This window comes from Myotis lucifugus, unplaced genomic scaffold (assembly GCF_000147115.1).
Source record: "Myotis lucifugus unplaced genomic scaffold, Myoluc2.0 scaffold_83, whole genome shotgun sequence".
In the NCBI taxonomy this organism is placed as follows: domain Eukaryota; kingdom Metazoa; phylum Chordata; class Mammalia; order Chiroptera; family Vespertilionidae; genus Myotis; species Myotis lucifugus.
Window position 1 is genome coordinate 3,926,312 of NW_005871131.1, and position 25,151 is coordinate 3,951,462.

General features: G+C 44.0%; 1 protein-coding gene across 1 annotated transcript in view; it reads right to left on the reverse strand.

Annotated features, from left to right (window-relative positions):
* Positions 1-25,151, reverse strand: part of ARHGEF3 (Rho guanine nucleotide exchange factor 3) — a 242,527-nt gene that overhangs the window by 108,594 nt on the left and 108,782 nt on the right. The window contains exon 3 of the mRNA XM_014457705.2: positions 14,516-14,578. Within this exon, the coding sequence (XP_014313191.2) occupies positions 14,516-14,578 (63 nt within the window). The remainder of the gene's footprint in view (positions 1-14,515; positions 14,579-25,151) is intronic.

The following is a 25,151-nucleotide window of genomic DNA, read 5'->3' on the forward strand; positions in this document are numbered from 1 at the left end:
GAGAGCACATAATCTTAACCTGTAATCCAGTCTCCACGTGGCCACTCCAAATCATTTTTTAAAATATGTTTTTATTTATTTCAGAGAAAGAAAGGAAGGGAGAGGAAGAGAAAGACAGAAACATCAATTATGAGAGAGAATCTTCAATAGGCTGACTCCTGTAAGCCCCCTACTGGGGGGACTGAGCCCACAACCTGGGCATGTGCCCTGATCAGGAATCAAACCATGACCTCCTGGTTCATGGGTCCATGCTCAACCACTGAGCCACACCAGCGGGGCCGCCCCTAATCTTAACTATCCTATAATGCCATCCCCAAGTTTCTCCCTCCTACCTTCATGTAATCTTCCTTTCATTCCCTCCTTAATCTCAAATGCATAAAAGGAACTGCAAAACTTATTCTCCAGGGCATTTGAGATCTTGCTCTCTGGCACATGTCATCAATTTGGCTCAAATAAACTCTTAAAAATTCTCTACAGGTTTGGACGTTTCTTTCACCATTGACTTGGCGTACTCAGCAGGATTCTGAAGAAGCCCAGCCAGAACCACTCTGCGAACCAGGACCTGGCGCTATGGACAAGCAAGGGCTATTGTGCCCACAAGCTCCCCGCTTTGCACCTGGTGAACTGGGGTGACGTTCTCTCAGAACCCCGGGCCTCCTTGTTTCAAGTAGCAGGCCATGACTTTATTGGAGCTGTTCTTAAAAAATCCTTGAGGTGAATAAGGGTTGAGACAACCCAGAAAAGGGGAAAAGAAAAAAAAGTTGCTGCTTTTAATTTTGGCTTTTTAATTGCATTGCATACAAAACCTTTGTTGGTTAAATGGATCCTTTAATACTTCTAAATTAAATTTTGCATGCACTATTAGAAAAAACCAACTATAAAATTAGGTAGAATAAATGGAAAACATTTAATTGGTCTCAAAAAGAGGATTTAGATAAATAGATCAACCTGTGATGTCCTTAGGCGTCAACCCATAGGACAGTGAGAGAGTGCACTAAAAATTCAGGGTTTCCTCTGGCCAGTCTGATACAAAGTCAAAATCACAGGTTGTCACCCATAGCTTGAAATGGGGCTTAAGTGTAAGTCCCTGAACTCCTCGCCATTTGGAATCTACAAGGAATAGCACCGAGGCAAAGGCATGGCGAGTGGTCTGGGAGCGGGAGCAGTTTGTCTGTCTTTAAGAGTGAGAGCCCCCCACATGACCTGAGAGCCAGCTAAGAACCTCTCTACACCACAATTTCCCCCACCCCCATGCCCACTTTGAATCCAGATCTGCTGAACAGCTATTGCTGAGCCAACATCAAACCACTTTTGAAGAGGGTGGGGAAACACTCCTTCCCTAAATCCCTGCTCTTGTTCCAAGGGCTAAACAAAAAGCTTTTATCGGGATTATTTCGCTGGGCGACACGTCACAAAGAAAGCAGTCCGCTTGTAGTCTGAAGGCCAACAGAGCTGCTCTTGTTTGAATGTGCAGCTCCGCTATGAGGCCAAGGCTAAATCGTGCCGCCCCGGGGGGATCTCTGTGGCAATGTACGTTCATTTAAAGACTCACTCAGGACCAGGCTGCTGTGGGCAGCTGACCAAGGCTGACCAGCAAATTACACCTCCTGCCTTTCCTGTGGCCCTGTCATTAGATTTTTTTTTTTTAAGGTCAACGAAACGTTATCAACACTCCTCCACTGGAAAATGTTTGTGGTGGCAGCTAAGCGTGCCGGTTACAACTGCTGACAAAGGATTCCAAAGTCAAAGGACAGGAGAGGCAAATGAAGCCCCTTAGCAAAAACTCCTCCAGCTTTTTCCACTTCATTTCGGCTGTGTACACTGGGCAGCTTCATTAGAATCTCTGCTTTCACCCCTCCTCATCCGAAGGGTTTTGTTTTTCTAATGAATCACACATCTGGTGTGTTTTAAAAAGGCATCTGTTCTGAGCTGCATGTGTATGTCCCCCCCAGATTCATATATTGAAGCCCTACCCCTTGGTGTGATGGTATTTTGGAAGTAATTTGGGGGCATTTGGGAAGTAATTAGGCTTAGCTGAGGTCATGAGGGGAAGGGGGCAGGGACGGTGAGCTTAGTGTCCACATAAGGAGAGCAAGTGAGTTCGCAGCTCTCTTTCCACCAGGTGAGGACAGTGAGAAGGTTAGAAGGTGGTTGTCTATAAGCCAGGAAGAGAGCTCTCACCAGGGACCGAATCTGCTGCCACCTGATCTTGGATTTCCCAGCCTCCAGACTCTAAGAAATAATTATTTGTTCTTTAAGCCACCCAGACCACGGTATTTTGTTATAGCGGCCTACAGTGACAGCATCCTGACTAAAGATGTGTTTGCTATAATAAGAAATGGAAAAGCACACATTAGTGGCCCCTAACTGCTTATGTCTTCTTCCACCATCCCAAGGAGTTGGAGAGGACTTGAAGCAAGAACCCATTGTGGCCCTCGAGTCAAAAAGTTTGCCCACCCCTGATCTAATTGCATTTACCCTTTAGTCATCTACCTGAAAAACCCCTGGTACCCAACACGTCATGGACACAGGGAATTTGGGCACTGGAAAGGATGTAATCTGACTAGATTACTTTATAGATGTGGAAACTGAAGTTCAAAATCGTTTGGTCTGGCCCTGCCAAGGCATTAGGGGTGAGTTAATTAAATGTTTGACCAAATATAGCAGGCTAATTTTTAAGTTGATAATTTGGTATGGCCCTCAAATTATGTTATAAATATCCAAATGGCCCTCAGCAGAAAAAAGGTTCTCCACCCCTGCTCTAAACACAGCCACACCAGCCAGGACTTGTTCACCATTTTATCCACTCACCATCAACACAGTGCAAGTGTAGAAGATGCTCAATCAACATGAATATGAATGAAAAAATAAATGAGAAAAGGAATTTAAACATACATGTAAGGCCCTTTATTGAGGACTTAGACATGTCTTCCTAATCACCTGTACTGTGGGAAGCTAATCAGTGATCAATGCCACTTAACAGAGACCTTTCTAGGAAGAGGGAAATTACTGGACACCCTTCTCTCAGAAGCATGCTCGCATCTTTAAGACCACATCACATCTATAATAATAAAAGCGTAATATGCTAATTAGACCGATAGCCGAACGACCTTCTGGACGAAGCCAGGGCTCTGAGGGCCGAGTCCCTTGCACAAAGTTTGTACATCGGGCCTCTAGTAAGATATAATAACATTTCCAAGTGTGCTCAGTAAAATATCACTGCTCCACCAACAACGTGAGACCCTCAGTCAAACATAAGCTCCCAAACTAAACAAAACCTCCAGGTGCCAATGGCAATTTTGCTCCTTACCGTGGTTTCCCAGGAGCCCATAAATCATGACCTTCATTATAGAACACACAGAGATAACCCTCCCTCATGCCATCTCTATTTGCAGACACATTCTTCATGACTGTCTCCAGCAGCCAGCTCATTTCTCATTTCAGACACTCCTCCACATCCCCATGGGGACGGCATGCACATGGCAGGCCTACTTCCGCAACATGACAATAATGTAAATTAAATTTCAGCCTCAATTGCTGGTTGTATTAGGGAGAGAGACCATCATGGAGAAACCCAGCAAAACTTAAAGCAGCAATGTGGCAGAGACACGAAAGAAGAATGATCCCGCCATGGCAAAGAGCAGGGCAAACAGAGTTGTCAGCAGCCGTGCAAAAGGCTCCTCAGAAACATAATCACAAGCAAACTCCCTGTTCCATGTGAAGGTAACACAAGGTGAAATACTGACTATAAGAAGATAATTTACAATTTTTTAAAGCCAAAGTTTTTTCAGCTAAGCATAACATTCACATTTGTGAAAACCAAACCACGTTAAGATGTTGTCTCTCTTCTGCCTCCTCGATGGAATTTAGTGGCTTTGATGCCATTTAGACAGGTGGCTGGTGAGGTGCCATCTGTGAGCAGTGGCCTCTGTTAGCGATAGTGGAACCATCTGCCTTTTGGGTTATTAGCAAACTTTTAAAAGTCCTTCTTTCTTTTAAGCTATAAGCATAATGAAGCGGAGGAGACCATCAGGTCCATTTGGGGGTCCATTCAGCTCCTCTTCTGTAGTTTCCCACTGTCTTTGAAGCTTATAGTCAATGAAAGGCATTTAAACCACAGCCTTATTCACCTTCTCCGGGTACGAGGAGCTAAACACACAAGGTAAAGGGGAGGCGCCCTGCATTACCTTCCCAGGTGAGGCTCCTCCACTAGGCCCGGGAGGGGGAGCGGGGAAGAATTCCACCCAGGTCCAGCTGGGAGAACTAGAACATTCTAGTCCCTACAAAGCTGGGTCTCTCCAAAGCAGCTTTCTTATTTTCTTGAAAATGCTCAAGAATTCAAGGCATGCTCACATTTCAATGTAATCACCAGAACGCATTCCAGGGTGAGATACGGATGATGTACATCCTGGTAGTCCACCGCTTTAAACGGCCTGGCGTATACTCCTTCCCATTAAACGGATCACCCAGAGATGAGTGTGACTGACAGCTCCTTACACACTCCTCTCCTTCTCTCTCCACAGGGAGGGCACCCGGAGCAGTGCTTTGCACTCAATAAATGCCAGTTAAATGGAAAGAAATTGAGACTTCAAAGAGGGCGGGGGGTTCATTTTAACAGGAAGTTTCCTTTCCTACTATTCCCCTGAGATTCCTGCAGCACCAGCTGGGCGAAATGTGGAAGCATTGGCATTAGCGACTCCACATCTTCAGGAATCCCGGGTGCATTCCACACTGCTTATATCTTCTTATGTCCGGGCTGATTTATTTTATGAGCTCGGAAAAGCCTGGCAGCAAGCTCACTTATCTTGGTTTGTATACCACAAGGTCTCTTCAGTTAGGCCTTGGTTTTGCTTCTTGTTTTATGGCTTTTCTTAAAAATTGAGGAAATGCACATACATACATAGAGGAAGACAGACATCCTTAAAGTGTTGCCAAGATCAAGCCAGCTCATGGTTACAGTAACCTTCTACAGACAGCATGAAACATATGAACATTAAAGTGGCCACTCATTTATCCAACAAATGTTAAGTGGACAAACTCAGTGCCAGACACCATCCCAGATATTAGGAATATGGAAGAAAAACAAAATAAAAGTTATATTCTAGTTTGAACAGACACTAATAATTAGAAAATACATCGTGTGGCAGGTGATGATAAATACTATGAAGAAAAAAAATAAAGTCGAGTAAGAGGCGTAGGGAATGCAGGGATGGAGTAGGTTCTGGGAATGGAGATGATTTTCAACATAGGGAGACAGAAAAAGCCCCTCTAAGAACATCTGTGGAAATTCCAGAAGGAAAAGGGGGAAGTCAGTCACACCGGTATGTAAATGAGCTCTCCACTTAGAGCAGCGGTTCTCAACCTTTGGGTCGTGACCCCTTTGGGGGTCGAACGACCCTTTCACAGGGGTCGCCTAAGACCATCGGAAAACACATATATAATTACATATTGTTTTTTTAAAAATATATTTTATTGATATTTTACAGAAAGGAAGGGAGAGGGATAGAGAGTTAGAAACATCGATGAGAGAGAAACATCAGCTGCCTCCTGCACGCCCCCTACTGGGGATGTGCCCACAACCAAGGTACATGCCCTTGACAGGAATCGAACCTGGGACCTTTCAGTCCACAGGCCGACGCTCTATCAACTGAGCCAAACCGGTTAGGGCTATAATTACATATTGTTTTTGTGATTAATCACTATGCTTTAATTATGTTCAATTTGTAACAATGAAAATACATCCTGCATATCAGATATTTACATTACGACTCATAACAGTAGCAAAATTACAGTTATGAAGTAGCAATGAAAATAATTTTATGGTTGGGGGTCACCACAACATGAGGAACTGTATGAAAGGGTAGCGGCATTAGGAAGGTTGAGAACCACTGACTTAGAGAGAACCAGCAATTGCTAAGCCACTGGGTTTGAGCGCAAGAGAATAAGAGGTGGGCAGTGTGGTGAGAGCCCAGGGAAAGGGGAGGGAGTAGGTGACGAGGTCTAGAACCTCGAGGGCCACTAGGAGGATGTGGCAATACAAGTGAGTGAGGAGAGAGACATGAGAGAGACAGCGTGTGATTTAGGCTTAAAAGAAACCTTCTAGCTGCTGTGTTGACAGTGGACAGCAAAGGATCAAAGGCAGATGCAGGGCGATCAGGTGGGGGTCCCCTGGAATCATCCAGCCACTATGATGACTGAGGCCTGAGACAGGTGGTCTCACTGGAGGTGATCATGATGTGGTTCTGGCCCTATTGAAAGGCAGAGCTGAGCTGACAGTGCTGTTTTCAGCCAGTCACCTGTTGATTGAGACTGCTTGGGTCTGAATCAAGCTTTGCATGATGAAATCAACAGCTTTGTCAAATACCTCTATTAATTATTATAGAAGTGGCTTGTTTAAAAACAAACTCGTTCCACCTAAAAAGGCACAGAACTCCACAACCCTCCTGTTTTAAGCAACACATGAACATCTTTACTTTCTCTTTCCTGGTATCACGTATTTATGAGAGGTACCAAATTTACATTAGAAAAAAATCCATTCAACTAATCTTAACTAAAGGTTGGGTATATACCAGGCACTTTCTTGAGCAGCAGGGAGACACTATTGCCTAAAATAGACAATATCCCTGTCCTGCGGTCCTGGATTATTTTGCAATATCAATAGTACGTGTGCTTACCTGTTGCCACATTGTGCCACAGCCCTACTTGTATCATCGTATTGAGCCCGCACAGCAACCTTATTATCATCTGTATTTTTCCAGCCAAGAAAACCATAACACAGAGAGGTTGAATATGTTGTCCAAGGTCACACAGGCAGGAAGTGGTGAGGCCAGTATTCAAAACGCCAGAACCAGAACTGTTAGCTTCTACCTTCTCTGGGATTTAAGGTCCGATCCGGAACATGAGGCCCAAGACTTGTATTCTCACTCGTCATCAGTCACTTTGGGCAGGACACTTGACTTATCCAAGCTTCAAGTGCCACATCTACACAATGAAATGCATTCAACAAGACAATCTCTTCCAGGTCCCTTTCAGGTCTAGAAGTTTTAGAGATCTTGCTCTGAAATCCAGTGATCCCAATCCCTACCAGCTCACGGTAAGGAGAGCACAGGTGTAAAGCTCACCCGCCATACAGTACCATTTCTCAAGGTCAGCTTTTCCATAAAACACTGTGAAGCACATCCCCAGTCGAACCTTTGGGTTGACCAGCAGGAAGAAAATAAATCAATTTCAAGACACTCTAAGGTAGAAAAATGTTACCAGAAGAATATATAGCAAAATTTATTTATTTCAAAACCAACCAACCAACAATGTGGAATTATTCCCTTACAGAAAGCAGAAAACCAGTCCTGGGTGCAGTAAGATGTGCCTTCTCCGTGCTTGGTTAACTTGTGACAAAATCAATAGCAATTTCCACTCCTTTGCAGATGAATGAATCCTAAGTTTCACTTCCTTCAGTGTCCTTGTGCCTGACTCAGGGTAGAGCTCAATAAATACCGCTTGATTGAATTAGTAATGCAATGAATGAACATGAGTTCATTAATTCTACAGTAATAAATATAACCCTTGGATGGGATTTATATAGACCTCGCCGGCAAAGCATCACTTTGCCCTGCCAAGGAAAGGCAAAGAAAACACTTTAAATTTATTGATTTTAGTGTTCCTAGAATATTCCAATTTTAGAAACTGATATTTTGAGGTGTGAGGGAAGTAAAAGAAACCTCATTTATAGAACCATCAGAGGAAGAGGTCAATCTGCTCATGAAAGCACCACAATAAACACCTTTACGTAGTTCCCTGCAGGACTTCTAAGGAGTTAACCCGCACTGGCATTTTGACCACTGAGGATAAGCAGATGATTCAGTTTCAAATGCTTCACCATCAGTACTGGCCATGAAGTGATGCTTATAGAGAAACCACCTGCTTATTCTGGGTCGACTTTCTCCATAACATGATCCGAACACAGCAGTGTCAATTAGACAGCAGGTGCAGGAAGACACACAAACCACGAGAATTCACCTGGATCCTTCATTATTTTTACCTTTCTCCAAAGTTACCCAAGAATTTAAATGTCAAGGGAAAAAGAAAAGGAAAAAAACAAAAACTTCTGCTATTGAAACCAGGAATATATAACCAGATCAAAGATGAGGCTTGATGCAATTATAGAAGTCATTTGGGGAAAAACTCAATTATCTGGCAATGGAAGCCTGGATGCAACTTCCTAACCAAGATTATTTACATAATTTTCAGGGGGACAGACCCAGTCTACCTTTTAGAGAAAGAAATCATAAGAAAAAGCATTTGTGGACAATTATTTTCTAGTGACTGTTTTTACTTCAAATAGTCTCAAAGTAGAGTTAATGATAAACAACAAGATGTTAAAGGCAGTTGAGATGTAAACTTTGTCAACATAACAAACTTATTCTTTGAATTCACTATGACAGTCTCTTGTTTCTTTCTTTCTTTTTGAACCACAGATGCTATTTCTGGATATCTAAGTTTAAAAGCTGCACACACTATTATTTAAGAGAAACATACATGATGGAGACAAAACTTTCCTTCTCCATCAATTTTAACAGCCTGCTCAGATCTGCATTTGGTAACAGTTTGCTTTCTGTTTGCTTTTCATTGGTCTCTATGAATGGAACAAAACAGCACATGCATCTGAACTATAACAATGGCAACTTACTACTATTCACACTAACGTTAAAGAGCAAGTATCCACAGGCATTTTTTTTTGCATCGACCTTACTACTGGTTCTGGGGTATGGGATGGTCATTGTTGGAACTGGGAAATACTGGAAACGACAAAAGTGCCTCTCCATGGAGAATCAGGTTAAAACAAACCATGACTCATTTGTTTTGTGCATGAACAGGCAGCCATGCAATGAACCATATCCTTCATGAGGTGAATGGATAAGTAAATTGTGCTATGTGCATACAATGGAATATTACTTCAGTGATATTTAAAAAAAAAAGAGTTCTCAAGCCACATGAAGACATGGAAAACTTCAATGCATACAATTAAGTGAAAGAAGCCAGTGTGAAAAGGCTACCTACTGTATGACAGACTGGAAAAGGCAAAACTCTGCAAACAACAGAACTATCCGTGTTGCCAGCGGTGAGAGGGTAGAGGAATGAACAGGTGGGACACAGAGAATTTTTAGGGCCGTGAAACTATTTTGTAAGACACTATAATGGTGGATATGTGTCATCACACATTTGTCAAAACTCACAGAAGGTACAACACCAAGTGAACACTAATATAAACGATGGCCTCTGGGTGGTTATGATGAGTGTGCTTACCAGGTGTCACAAACATACCGCTCTCTTGGGGAGGTGGATAGTAGGGGGAGGCTGTGTGCGAGTGAGGGCAGAGGGCAGATGGAAACTCTCTGTAATTTCTGCTTAATTTTGCTGTGACCAGGGCAAGACTACTCTGCCCAGTTAGCAAGTTTCAGAACAGACCAAGAGAAACAAAACCACAGAAATGGTATCTTTTTAAATTACCTGGATTCTGCTGAACAGAGATAAAATACTCCTGCTGCTACTTGGTGTCTGGTTTAACATATCTTAGCAGGGAAACATTATTTGGCTTAATCCAGAAAGGAAGCTTTTCCCCTTGACATCAACACTTGTGATTTGAGCATCCACGCAACAGGGGAAGTAACTGGAAAGCACAGTATGGTAATTGGGGATGTATGTCATAAACCTTGAAGTTGGTTTGCCAACAAGACCCGTCACCCACTACCAGCAGCCATGGAGCCGAACACTTTCTTTTCCTGCCTGTCCTGGAGGCAGCGTGGGGAAGCAGTGAAACCCAGCCATCCTGGGTTTAAATCTACAATAAGCTGGGACTTGAAGCAAACTGCTTATCTCTCTGAGCCTCAGTTGGGTATGATAACACCTACGGTCATAGGACAGTTGTGAGATTAAATAGATCTCACCCCACCCACAATCATGGTTCCACCTGCTACCCTGGAAAAGCCCCAGGCCCCCCAGGGGGTGTAAGCAAATGTCCCATATGAAAGTATCTGATTAACAAGGGACCAGAGAGATAGCTCAGAGAGAGATGGGCCAGAGAAACCTGAAAACAACCCCCACTCTGAGTCTCCGTACAAGATACTCAACTGCTCTGAACGGCAACTGCTCTGAACGGCGTTTCCACCTCTCACTGCCAGGAGGGGTACAAACCTGTTCACGGATTTAAAAAATATCCACACTCTTTTAGCCAGATCCATATTTTATCCTACTAATAAGAGATTACACAATGGTACTCTAGAATGCCCACTGGTGTTATTTATAATAGAGAAAAAAGTTGTAACATATCTAAATAGCCAATGAAGGATTGTATAAGTAAATCTGGTGCCCCCATGTGACAATGTACTTTATAGTTACTAAAAATAATGCCCTCGAAGACTATTTCAAGATGTGGTAACATGATCTCAATAAGTAAATGAAAAATACAGGAATAAATTAATAAGTGGTTTTGCTGTTAAGGGCATATTTCTTCAATTGCATTGATAGCTACATGGAATTTTATATTACCCTTTACACCATTTTATATGTCTGCACTATTTCCTAATGAAAAATATTTAAAGTGAGTGTGTGTATAATGCCAGGAAGGCAACACATCAAAATGTAGCTACTGCTTCATGATGGGTTTATTGAATTCTATTGTTCAAAGTTGCCAAATTTTCTGCAAAGAACATACATTCCTTTTTGTCTTTTACATTATTTTTATCATTGGAAACTATTTTTATTCTATCCACGCCCCCAGAACTCATTTGTTTTTTTAGAAAGGATGCTTGGTGCTAGGCAGTGCCCTCCACTGGGACACACCTGGCTCTTCCACCCGGGCCTTTCCTGGGGCGCCATGAACCCCCGCTCTTCACTCAGGTGTCTCTCATCCATTAGAACTTAAACTAGAAAAGTACTGTGGGGGAAGAAATGTCCCTGAAATCATCCCACTCATTTCCTCTGACGTGAGGGAGATTTGTAGGCGGCTGCTGGGAGCATTCTGTATTCTGCAAATTGTTCTCAAAAGTATAGGTTGCTCTTTTTTATTTTTCTGGAACAGTTTCTATTCTATCCTGCCAGGAAGCTGGGGGCTCAGCCAGCGGATTGGGTAAAGTGATGGGAAAAAATAGAGACCAATTATATCATCACATCGTGTGGACTCACAAGTCACAATTCATTTTTCACCAAGGGCTGGGGGTGAAGGGTGGGAGGATAGTTCTTTGGAGATACGTCACTGTGCCTTTAGACCAGTGGTTCTCAACCTTGGCTGCACATTAGAATCACCTGGGAATCTTTTTAAAATCCTGATTTCTGGGCCTCATCTTCCGGAAATTCTGTTTCTTTGTTATGGGGTGAGGCCACAACATTAGTAACAAAGAAACAGAATTTCCAGAGGATGAGGCCCAGAAATCAGGATTTTAAAAAGATTCCCAGGAGATTCTAATGTGCAGCCAAGGTTGAGAACCACTGCTTTAGACCCTTCCAAACCCTTTTTAACATGGGGTCTTGGCTGGGCTCCAGGGGGCCCATGAAATCACATGTTAATCATGTAAAATTTTCTGGAGCCCAGTGCTATTACCCGATTCCCAAAGGAGTCTGTGATCCCCCAAACAATGGAGGACCCTGTTCTATAAGAATAAGCTCTTAGCTTATCCACTCCTATTTGGTCTCTAAGCCCAAGTTCTATAAGAGGTTGGAGAGAAGTGTAGAAAACTCTCAGGCAGCTATCAGAACCGTCATCTGAGGCTTTAAAAGAAAGCAAGATGTCAGTGGGAATGTCACTCCAACACCCTGAGGGGCTCTATGCATACCTTTGATATTTGTCCATTGATTTTCAGAGAGAGGGGAAGAGAGAGGGAAAGACAGAGAGAAATATTGATGTGAGAGAAACACATTGATTGGTTGCCTCCTGCATGAGCCCTGACCAGGACCCGGGCTGGGGGGGAGCCTGCAACCGAGGTGTATGCCCTTGACCGGAATTGAACCCGGGACCCTTCCGTCTGCAGGCCGACGCTCTATCCACTGAGCCAAACTGGCTAGGGCTCTATGCATACTTTTTAATCCAAGGGAGAAGATTTCATCTGTGTGAACATTTCCCAGTTTTATGTCACCGGTACATTTCTTAAAAGGGTGCTGAATTCCACATAAACTGGGGGGCTCACTATTTTTAATTTTTAAGATTCATCTGCAAATAACTATTTACCAAGAGCTCACTGTGTATGCAGCATTCAGCTGGGACTCAACAGAAACTGGAGCATGATCCCCAAAAAACTCCTTCCTCTCATCTAACAACTTCTTGTTCAAAGTTATCTGGTGAATGTCTTTCCACTTATTAGTGGAATCAAAATCGAGAGTTACTAATATTACTTTCCCAAACCCTCGCATCCTCCAGTATGAGTCACCCATCGGAACCGACCTCTTTCTTAGATGCTACTTTCCACGACACATAGATACAGGCTCAAAACAACCCTGTAGTCATGCTGTTAGTTAAGGGACTGTCACTCGACTGCGTATCCCCACTTAAAAGCCCCTTCACTCCATCATGGCTGTTTGCATCACAGAAAACTCTGTAAGAACTAAAAATAACTAAGAGAGCATTGCTCACACTGGCAAATAAATGTTGTCAGATCAGAACCCAATAATCCACGATCTATGAAGATTCAAAAAGAAAGCTCTTTACTTGCACAGAGCCTTCAAAGGCCATTTATTTATCAGAAGGTTAATTTATTGGACTCAGATATTTATTTAGACATTGTTGCCTTTATGGCAAAACATTTTCTCAAAGGAGACCTCACCCCCCACTTCTTTCAATTTCAACTCCTCTCTCCCGAGTGCCTGCGAGGTGCAAGGCACTGACAATCAGGACCACTTCCTCAACCTGTCACACATCCTGTCAATATCCATGTGATAAGAACTGTCAGTAAACCTGCAAAACATCGGGTTTCATGTCCTCCAACGGCTTCTGGGATTCTTCCAACTTTTACAATTTTTATAATAATGTGACAATGTCTGGAGGGAACTCTGCCCAGGCTCTAGAATCTGTAAGATTCAGGAAAAATGCCAGGCAAATCAGAAAGGAGTGTGGCCATAGTTGAATCCCGAAGTATCAAAAAAAGTCTCTTTACTGTGACAAAACATGATATGAGATGCTTAAAAGGAGAGAAAGAGGGGGGAAAAATCACAATCTGTAATTGAAAATACTAATCTTTTCACACAAAAGAGATTAGAGATTCTTTGCTAAAAAGCTACTAGAGACATGTGTTCCTAAAAAATAAATACAGTTGAGGAAAAACGAATGATGAGGCATGATCTTAGGAATGACCTAGATTAAAATCTTGCCTAAATCACTACACCTCCCTGGGCTTCTATTTCTTCATTGGCAAAGTGAGGGAACAGGCTAAGGGTGACTTAAATTCTGAAAGCCAATGAGTCTACTAATTTCCACAAAACTTAAAGCATTCAAACATTAAAAAATTGCTGCTGATAGTGGAGGTTCTATAGACTTCACCTGTCAATAATAAAATATTTGGTGAGTCAAGTAAAACCCAGAAGCACATCAGCTTTTTGTCTTGTTACCATGGCAACCTAGTAAATGGGTCCAACTTCTTTAATAATAGCCTAAAGACGGAAACAAACACCATATAGTGAAATAAACATGTGCAAATACATTAATTAGATGACAGCTCAGGTTCACTCCATCATGGCTGTTTGCGTCACAGAAAACTCTGTAAGAACTAAAAATAACTAAGAGAGCATTACTCACACCAACAAGTAAATGTTATCAGATGAAAACCCAATAATCCACGTTCTATGAAGATTCAAAAAGAAAGCTTTTTACCTCTATCATCACCAGCACTCAACTACCATGTCACTGAAATAGCTTTTGCAAACTTCTTTTAAAGAAAACGCAGTCGGGCTAATTAGTATTATTTGGTGGGTGCCTAGTACATGCTAGGTAATGTGCATCATATTCTCACTTTTGTTTTATTTGATCCTCATAAAAATTCACCCCTGTTTTCCAGATGAGGACTCAGAGGTGAGGAAAGGTGTCACAAAGATAGTAAGAATCTTCATTGAAACCACCATCTGTTGAATCCAAAGCCCCTCACTCCGCCAGCTGCTGGAGACTTCTGGCCTTTGGGCCGCCAGCTGCCTGGGTTGGGTCACTCGCTAACTTCTCCAAAGGGGGATAAACATCTAGTCCATCTTCTCGAACCAGCTTCTAAAATAGCACGGTGGCCTTTTTCTAGATTCTACCCAGATGCACTGAGTTCATAACTCAAGTTATGAGAGAAAAGATCAGTGGTGTACAAGTTGGCTTGGAAGTTTAAGTTGGCCACACAGCTTTCTCCAGTAAAATGAAACATTTTGTTTAAAAAGAATTTTCTCCCAGGTCACGACTTCCATAGTCAGATCCTAGAAGCCACATAACGTGCACAGCATGTTAACAAATAGATTGAGACTGAAAGGTGTTCCCAGTGGGAAGTGCTGTACTTACACCAATGTCGAGACTACACAGGCTAACAGCATCTTCATCTTGGGCGCTCTGCTTCCGTTTTCGCTGCAAAACAAACAATAAAACAAAGTTCAGATGTAAACATGGATTATGGCTTTGATTAAGGAAAGAAAAAATTCAATCAAGCAGCACATGCAATCCTTGTCATTTCTACCCTGCTCCCCAAAACCTTTAACGTAAATGAATAGTTCTAATAAACTATTACACTCTAACAGTGATGGCGAACCTTTTGAGCTCGGCGTGTCAGCATTTTGACCCTAACTTAACTCTGGTGCCATGTCACATATAGAATTTTTTTGATATTTGCAACCATAGTAAAACAAAGACTTATATTTTTGATATTTACTTTATATATTTAAATGCTATTTAACAAAGAAAAATCAACCAAAAAAATGAGTTCGCGTGTCACCTCTGACACGCGTGTCATAGGTTCGCCATCACTGCTCTAGAATAACTGCTTTGTGTTATTATTTGTATTCATGCTGCTAAAATTTGTTTCTCTGTATTTTTCCCTCTAAATTTCTTCATATATCAAGGTTTAGAAATTTAGACACAAAGTTCATATTCTGACTAACACGAAAGAAAAAACTGGAGAGAAAATCTAATTCACTTAAAGACATTCCATTTTTAGAACTGCTTTGTACTAGGGTAATTTAAATCTGTTCTAAACCTCATCCAGGGTCCTGATGTAATTGCAGAACCAGAATGCTGGCACAAACCTTAGACACCGTCTCCAACCTTCCTCTTTTATAGACATAAACGCTGAGTTTCAGAAAAGTCATTACTTGAACTGAGGAAAATTGTATTTCCAATGAACTTATGACCAAAGAAGTCTGCCAGGTTAGATGTAGAAAAATATATTTTCCACTTTATAAAAAGAACAGAAACTCAAATCTCCAAACCACAATAAAGGCTCATCCAAGATACACTCACCTCTCCTCTGCATCCCAGCTCAACCAACCAGGCAAGTACTGCTTGAGTCCCTAATCTGTGACTTGCTAAGTCTCCCTCTCCGACTTGGCAGAAAGCTACCAACGGACCAGGATCACTGGCATGAAGTGACGGTGGAATCAAGAGCCATCTGGAGCCTTCAACCCCCAAAGCGGTCCACCCCTTCCTCCTCCTCTATCAGGCCCTGAGTGTGAACACTGGCAGAGACTGGAAAGCAGCCAGAGTTGTCCTTGTCCTTCTTACTGTAGTTTTTCTAGTATTTTTTCACTTCAATAAAGGTTTGTTGTGCAGCCACTATGTGCCAAGACGTGTGTTTGTTCCTGGGAAGGCCAAGAACAGCAGCTCCCACGGTGAAGGAATTTACATGCACCTAGCCCGAGGGACAGACTCTCACATGATTAACGATAATGCAGTAAGATCCCAACAGTCTAGGGAAAGTCACCTCACTTCTCTGAGTCACCCTTTCTCAAGTCTAATAGGGGGGTTCCTATTCCACTCAAGCAGGGGAGTGATTCAGAGATCCAGTGCCGGGAGCCAGGACGCGAAATCAGCCGCTCTGCCATGGTGCACAGGAGCCCACATCAGCCAGCTGGCCAAGTGGTTCCTGGGAGTCAAATACTCCACTTTGGGGGGAGCCTTGAGAAGATGCTGCTAGCCCTTGCCTTTTTTGAGGAGTGTCATGTTTGGGGAGGGTCCTGGCCCTTACTGATTCGTATCCAGTTACAATGAAAGTGGCATGGTGGTAGCAGTGAGGCCGACTCCCTGGCTTATACTTACATGGTGACTTGTGAGGCAAGAGGCAGTTATGGCAACGGAGCGTTCCCCTCCACAGGTAAATAAACTAACAGGTCAGGGGCAATAAGCAATCTGCTCAAAGTTACACAGCTACAGAGTAACACTCTGAATCCAGGACTCTCATTCCTTGCAAAACCCTTCACATACATCGTTCAAAGCAAGTTTGGCAAATAGGTTAGGATTCATCTGCCATCTGGGATGTCTGGTAGCATCTGCCTGGAGGGCTGTACTGAGCAGCATTACACAGCACAGCAGATGGGAGAAGGCCGCCATCAGTTAGTACTGGGGTGCACGAGCGGGGAACAGCCGTGCTGGTGTCCTGTGGCCCAGGACCACTCGGGCCTTTCCTGAGTCCAGCTGCTCTTGCCGAGAGAGGCTACAGTATTATACCTGGAATCCTGGGAAATGCCAAGGATGTTGTTTGTGAAGTGGAAATGATGCCTACCAGTCAGGCAGTTGTGAGGCACATAGATGATTTGTGTAGGGTTCCTGGAAGGAATCCTGGCACATAGTAGGGGCACAATGAGTGGTTATGGATTACCCACACTGTAAGCCATGCAGATGTGTGCAGCTACCTAGCACTGTCAGGTTACAGAACTTTATGCTGCTGTCGTTCCATTCCTAGGGCTCAATGGTGCTGTCAACTTGGCACATTCACAGCAGTAGCTGTTACCCCAGGAGGAGTAACAGGAGAGGGGATAATGAGAGGCTCTTTTCCTCACAGGCACACAGCCCTCTCCAGACCGACAACACACTGCCCAGCGCTCAAACCCAGTCTTCTGAGTAGCCCTCACCCCAGACACTTCTGCCCAAGTGTCCGAGCCAGAAGACAAATGCCCTCCAGGGGCCTTTTTCATTAAGCTACGGCCAGTTAATCTGGCATAGAATGATCTCCTTAAGAAGCCCGTAAGTTTTATGCAATAAAAGCTGCATGGATTATGAAAGTGGATTTTTTTTTTCCGATTTCCATTACATGGTGACTGGCCGCTGCCAGCAACAAAGAAGAAACCTGAAGTTTAAACTCTGGCCCAAAGCATCACTAAGTCATTTGTCCACTCATTTTATGTTCACCAAGCACTTCTGATGTGCAGAGCCCTCCTCTGAGTCCTGGGCTATGAGCCAGGCATGATCCATGCCCACTAATTGGGAGTAAAAAGAAAAAAGAATAATTCGGTTGTGATCTCCACAGTGAATGAGTCAGAGGAGATGCTGAGATAGAGAGTAACAGGAGAGACCTATTTCATAAAGATAATTTAATTCAATGTTTTGTTTTATAGATTTTGGTTGACCTTCTCATGAGATGGAAGCCCATGAAGGCAGGACTTGGTCTGTCAAGGTCATCTTCCTAGAACCTGGTGCAGTGCCTGGTACATGCCTGACTCCCCCCAGATGAATATTTCTTTATATATTTTTTAATGCCCTTGGTCCTGCTTTTTTTGAGAAACATTTCCTTATCACCAATTACCCAACTCTAGAAAGGACATGGGTGGAGGGAGTGGAGAGAAAAGGGCACCCCTTCCAACAGCCTGGCCAGCATAACCAACCCACGTGATGAGCCCGTACGTGAAACAGCCCCATGCTGGTGCTGAACATCTCACCCAGGAACTTCGAAATCCCAGCCCGGACTTTTCTAAAATATTGGGGAGCTCGTTCATGGCAATGATCTAAGAACAGTTCCTGGAATAAATCACCAGCAGGAAATTTAAGCCCTGGAGACACGGACAAATGAGCATCTCCAAAAACAGAGGGTGTGGCTCTACTTTGAACTTCCCCAAAGCAATTAATAATGATCATACTGGTAAGAATGGCAGCGTTAGCCTGTTAAACACAAACTACATATTGACCACAGAACTAAATCCTTACATGCATGATCTCGTTCGATCCACATGATCACTCCATGAGGTAGGGACAAGTATTGTATCCAGTTTACAGAGGAGACAGAGGCTCAGAGAGGGGCTGGGACTTGCCCAACATTCTATAATTAGCAAGTGGCAGAGCCTGGATTCTAACCTAGATCTACCTTGTTTCAAGCTATGTGCTTCCCCACTGTTCTGTCCTGTCCCAGAGTCTGGGAGAGCGCATCACACCTGCAGAGGAGGTCGAAGAAAGTACTGCACATCAGGAATTTTGGAGGAAACATCTTTATAACTCTATTCTACTAGAGAACTGGCCTTGAAGACAGTATACCTATCTGGACTGGATAACCTATACCATTCTGTGGTCCTGGGTAGGCTAGCAAATGAGCCATTTTACCTCCCCTGTGCACCAGACGCCATGCACAGCTGACCTGGGGGAGTTCCTGGGCAGGAAGGACCCTGTGTGTGAACCGTCTGCATTTACACACTTGGTCTCACAGGTTCTCAGCTAATTGGAGGAGCCACGGACACACCCTGTTATTCTTGTCAAATTTACTGAAGTCAGTGCACAGTCCACTCCCCTTCAACCATGGGGACAAAGCGCCGTGGGTGAGCCCAACAGCTGTGCCTTGGTCTGCGGCCTCCGATTTGAGCACATAACTTGAAACCCCAGTGTCCTGCGTGGCAGGTCAGTGAATAATTTCTGAATGAGTGACTAAAAGGATGAATAAAGGAGGCCCATGTTCTTGGGGTGACACCCTTCCTTTCCGCTAACCACCTGGCTGCCAAAATTAAATCAAAACCTCAAAAGCAAAATCACTGAAGGCTGAAATTCTTCAACCTCAAATTTCCTTGGAGACTCAAAACCTGCAAGTTCAGGCTACAATTCTCGCTTTTCAAAATAAGAGAGAGCATTTTCCCTACCAGTGGGGGCATTTGTTTTCCTTAAAATACACAGACAGGTGAAAAGAAATCACAGCTGTTCAGACATCGGTCCACGTGGGGCATTTGTAACTCCCACTGCTCCTATGAGAGGGAAAGTCAGATCTGCTCAAGGGTGAGGCACCCACGGCCAGGGCGTCTACCCGTACGCTGTCCTGAGCAAGAGCATGGGACTCAGCCCTTGTGCTTTAGGAGCAAGGAATCCAAGACTGGTCATACCTCACTTGCAAGGAAACAGGCGGCTGAGTCAAGTCATAAATAAACTGAAAGGGCACCTGAGCCCTCTGTCTGAACCCGAGGTGCCTCGCTGGGGCAGGAAGGAAAGGCAGTCACAGAGGGGAATTTATGAAAACAAAGAAACATACTATCCGATTCCTTAGCCCTGCCGGTTACATATTCGATGGAGACAATTTCTAGAAGTGTTTGGGTTCTGGGAAAACCCTCTCATGCTTCTCAAATCAAAAAACAACCAGGAAGAGGCCCCTTGCTATGTTGCAACCGAGCAAAGGCCTCTGTATATTCAGATGTGAGATCTGATGGAGACACAGGTACCTCTGGACGGACCAGGTGGACTCTGGGATTCATCACTGGTGCCTCCACCCTGCTGTCTCAACGTTAAGCCTCCACTTGTCTCCTTCCCAACCCACTTTTGTCACTGTCCCCGGGGCCACACAACGGCTGTCTCCTTTCAGGCTTGGCTACCTTCTGATAGCACAGGGCAGACGTCTAAATCTCATTAGTCAATGGTCCATGAACAACTGCTTTTTCTGTTGTTCTGGGTGAGGCTGTCTGAAGAAGCACTGACCCAAATCTCTGCTGATCGATTTTCAGGAGAGCTGGCCCTGGTCCAAAACTAAATATCTTATCCTTCCTGGGCTCGGCTTCCATTCACCCTAGATCCAAATCTTGGAGTCCTTTCATATTGTGTCTTAGAATCAAAGGAGAATCACCAGGTGCCTCCCAATACACAAGTGGAGGGACCAGGGCACCTGCAATGAGCCATGCAGTGTGCTCACAGTTGAGAGGACTGGTCCATGTAAGCTCGTTAGCCCAGTGTAAGTAAGTACTGTGTTCGTTTTACAGAGGCCAATCAAGCTCAAAGGCTTTACTGACTTGCTCAAGGTCACAAACTTAGTAAATGCCAAAGAGGGGATTTTTCTTTAGGCCTGATTCCCAAGCCACTCATCTTTCTGCCATACAACGCTATTTCTCTTTTTATATTTTTCGAAACAATATGTGTTTTATTTAAATTAATATATTAAGCTAATATAAAATAAATTTAAATATCTGTTTAAAACAATGTGCTTGACAACAATATAAAAAGGCTCACAATGCATTTACTTACATACTCCAAGGAAATTAAGAGCATAAATGAGACAGACCTGAGTTCAAAATCCATTTGCTACTTGGTGTGACCTTGAGCAAATTGCTTTTTTATTCCTTCATTCACTCAACAATTAGTTACTGAGGGTCTATGCTGGGCCAGGTTCCATGTATGTGGGATGTATGTGTCTATAAAACATTTCTATAAGCGTTGGTTTCTCCATCATAGGGTTATTTCCAGGATTAAAGGAGATAAAATATTTAGAACAGGGCCAAGCAAATGGCAAAGATTAAAAAAATAGTCATAATTATTGCTACTGTGGTATTACCATGTTTACCATTATCACTGCTGTGCTGTTGTTATGTGACTTTGAGAGGCAGGCAGGGTGGGTAACTGTAGATGAGGGGGTCCTATAGGAGACCTGGGTGCAGCCTGACCCTCCTCTAACCCACGTCACACAGGGTTGGAAAGGGGTGCTCTCTGGATACCTTCAGTCACGTTTGCTGCGTGTTGCTCCCACTTCTTTCACAGAGACAGGGCAAATGCGAGGCCTGACCATCCTAAATGGCCGAGATTGAACCGGCTGGTGTCGGAACAGCCCTGTTATTTAATCAGAGGGCTTTTCTATTTAATAACCAAGTGGCCAGAGCAGCAAAGATGCACTGACGGAGAGAGTGCAGCACCCGACCTGACAGCAAATTGCCCTGATTAGTCATTTATAATTAATAAACTCAAACCAGATCGCAAACCCTTTTTGATTTATCTCTTTGCTGGCAAACAGCTTTGGTGGTTTCGGAGGCTTTGATGCCTTGCTTTTCATCAGTGCCTTCTTTGGGGAGAGATTAGCGAAAGCATTTTGTGTTCTTGTACTTGCCCTTACCTGGAACTTGACTCGCTAAACTCTCCTTTTGAGCAGGGTAAGGATCCACATTTCGTTTCTCTCCTGTCTGACGCTCCAGGGGTGAGCAGAGAATCGAGAGAGGGACCCTCGACTTCGTTTTTAATACACTGCTGGGGGGGGGGGGTTTCCTCCTATTTAAAAAATATCCTCTCTTTTTACAGCACCCAGGAGCACTGTCCTTTTCTAGATTTTTCAAGGTGCTCACCGGGTAGAGAACCTGGAAATCATGGTGCTCTCTGAACTATTGGTAAAAATCTTAACTAACAAAATAGGTGGTTTTGCACTCAGATGTCATTAACTGTGGTTTGAAGGTGCGAGTTGGGCCCTGCCGTCAGACTTGGTGGGTTCCAATGCTAGTTATGCTATTTGTTTGGTGTAGGACCTTAAGCACATCACTTCACCCCTCGGAACCTGTTTCCTCATCTGTAAAATGGGAACACAAAGGTTACTGTGAGAGTTAAATGGATCGATGTGGAAAAGGCCGCAGCACAATGCCTGGCACACAGGAACCACTCAGTACCCATTATTAGTGGTAGTAGCAACAGCAGCAGTAACAGCACGCGAGAGCAGCCGCCAGAGGGGAAAACCATGGAGCAAATATTTAATGTGTGTAAACGTCTGCCCATGAACTTGACTCTGGCCAGCCAGGAAAAGCCCCAGATATTGATTTTGGCCACTGAACATGGGGCCCATAGCTGGTTTGGAAGCAGAGATGAGTTCTTCTTGGCCAAGGAAAGGTCTTCCCCGTCTGTGGGAAGGAAAACATATCCCACCAGGCAAGTGGGAGGAGGAGCAGACCCAGCCCGGCCCCCAGAGCCACCACCAGCCTTGACAGCCAACAGCCAGAGCCACTGTCATTTCACACACATTTACAGACCGCTCTTCCCTCCAAAACACTCAAGGCCAAGGAGCAGGAAGAAGGCAGAAAACCTGTCTACTCAGGGCAGAGAGCTGGCAGGTATATTTTCCAGAAAGACTGTTCTAGAAAAACTTCCTTATGGGCACCAACCTAAAATGGTATAAGGGGTTCACAGTCACAAATATTTTCAATAATGGGATATGCAAAAGCACAAAATCAAATTAACCAGAGCGCTTTTTCTCTAGGCCTCTAATAATTGCAATTACTTTTTTCTACTGAGTCTCAAGTACACTGAATTAGATGAATCACAACCTTGGTTCATAAAACATTATTAATACTGGTGCTTCCCTGGCCCTCTTTTATTTGTTTATTCACTTTTTTTAAACAACATCATGAACTCCCATTCAAAAAAAAATATTCCCATACAAAATGGTTTGAAGTCCCAATCGGCAAAAATATTATCCATATAGTTTAAGGAATGCCCAAATAATTTCTTAATTTCTAGAGAATTACTCCATGGAATCAATCAACTTAGATGATTCAACTGCACAATTCAGATTCAAATGTGATTATACTGGGAACCGGAGTTTTTAAAAATATATTTTTATTGATTTCAAAGAGGAAGGAGAAGGAAAGAGAGATAGAAACATCAATGATGAAAGAGAATTACTGATCGGCTGCCTCCTGAACGCCCCCACTGGGGATCAAGCCTGCAACCCAGGCATATGTCCTGGCCGGGAATTGAACCCCAACATCTTGGTTCATAGGTCGATGCTTAACCACTGAGCCACACTGACCGGGCTGGGAACCTGATTTTACAAGGAGAGTTCTCAGTTCTTCATGCATTTGTGTTCCTGCCTTTTCCTATCTTGAAAGACTGCAGAGCCTTAGCCACAGCCTGAAAAACAGTATTCTCCCATCACTCTAGATAATTTTTTTAAATTCATGCTATGAATCTAATCAAGAAGAATCATCTAATAAGCCCACATTAGGAAAACTGTACAACATAACTGGCCTCTACTCTTCAAAACGGTCAAAATCAAGAAACACTAAGAAAGCCTGGAAAACTGTTCCAGATAAAGAGAAATGACAATAAATGCGGCGCATGATCCTGAACTGGATTCTGGTCCAGCAAAAACAACAGCTATAAAATACATTAATGCGACAGTGGTGAATCTAAAAAATAAATGGTGGATGAGTTAATATGTCTTGTCCGTGCTAAATATCCTACCTTTGATAGCAATACTGTGTGAGAGGATGCTCTTGTTCTTAGGAAACACACACTGAGTTGAAGTATTTGGGGTTAAAGGGACATAATGTTTGCAACTCATTCTCAAATAGGAAGGAAAGTAATTTACATTCATATGCTAAATACAGTCTACATATCTATACTAATAAAAGGGTACTATGCTAATTAGACCAGATGACTGGACATCTTCTGGATGTCCAACTTCCTTCTGGACAAAGCCACGGTGGTGGGGGCCGAGGCAGAGGCGGTTAGAAGTGATCAGGCTGGCAGGGGAGCAAGCAGTTAGGGGTGAGATCAGGCTGTCATGGGGGAGCAAGCAGTTAGGGAGCAATCAGGCTGTCTCGGGGGAGCAAGCAGTTAGGGGGCGATGAGGCTGGCAGGGAAGGGCAGCTAGGGGCAATCAGGCTGGCAGGGGAGGACAGTTAGGTGGCGATCAGGCAGGCAGGCAGGTGAGCAGTTAGGAGCTAGCGGTCCCAGATTGTGAGGGGGATGTCAGATTGCCAGTTTAAACCGGCAGTCTGACATCCCCCAAGGGGTCCCAGATTGGAGACGGTGCAGGCCAGGATGAGGGACACCCCCCCCCCCTGCACAAATTTCGTGCACCGGGCCTCTAGTAAATATATAAAGAGACAGACATTCAGGGAGACAAAGGGGAGAGGAGTGTATAAAGCAAATGGGACCAAATGTAAACAATCAGAGAATCTGGCTTTGGGATTCAGGAGTACCTTACTCTAGACTTGCAACTTTTCAAGTTTAAAATTATATTAAAACAATGTTGCCATGTTCTTGTTTCTCTTCAGAGGGAATAAACCTTTTGCCTTTAAAAAGTAAACAAATAACGTTGCCGAAGGAAAACAAAATGAATTCACAAATAACCTATACATCCCCTTCCTGTCCTGAAAAAAAGAAAGGCTGTAAACAGCTCCATGCCCATCCGTTCCTCTTCAGGGCATTGATCTACGCTTAATGCTGGGGGCACCGGGCCCTCTGTGCACGGCCGGCCTGCCTGCCTGCCTACCGAGGGCTCAGCTCCGCAGAACTGCCAACCCTCGGTGCCCACGACCCAGTGCTCCTGCAAGGCAGCGAGTCCGCCCCGGCACTGCAGCAGAATTTGGTTGGTAGTAACTGGAGCACGATTCCTTAGGCCCCAAATGAATATAATTTAAGGATCTGATCAAAAACTGTGCTCTCTCTCTCAGGGGTGAGATCAGGCTGTCATGGGGGAGCAAGCAGTTAGGGAGCAATCAGGCTGTCGCGGGGGAGCAAGCAGTTAGGGGGCGATGAGGCGAATACAGAATCTGTGAATATTGAGGATTGACATATCCTCCATAAAACTGGAAACTCTCACCACAGGCTGTCTACCTGGACAGACGTTCCTCTCTCTCAGCAACAAGGGACAACCATAAGCAAAATAACTGTGTAGTCATGAATACCCTTCTCCTTAAAACCCCGTGCTTGAATATACCGACAACGTCTCTTCATTGTAGCTCCTCACAGCGTTGCCTCTGGAGGCGATTCCGGAGACGCCGCGGCCTGTCCATGTGACAAAGACCCTCTCCCTGTGCAGCCCGAGCACAGAGGCGGCCAGAGTTTTCCGAGCGGTAGCCCCGACTAACTTAAACAACACTCTTGGCAAGTCTGCAGGGAAGCCACCAGAACAGTAATGTGAAAGCCAGTTACCATTTGGTGCGGTGTCTGGAAAGGCGTCACTGTGATAGAGGGACATTTTCTTCTGCAGCTG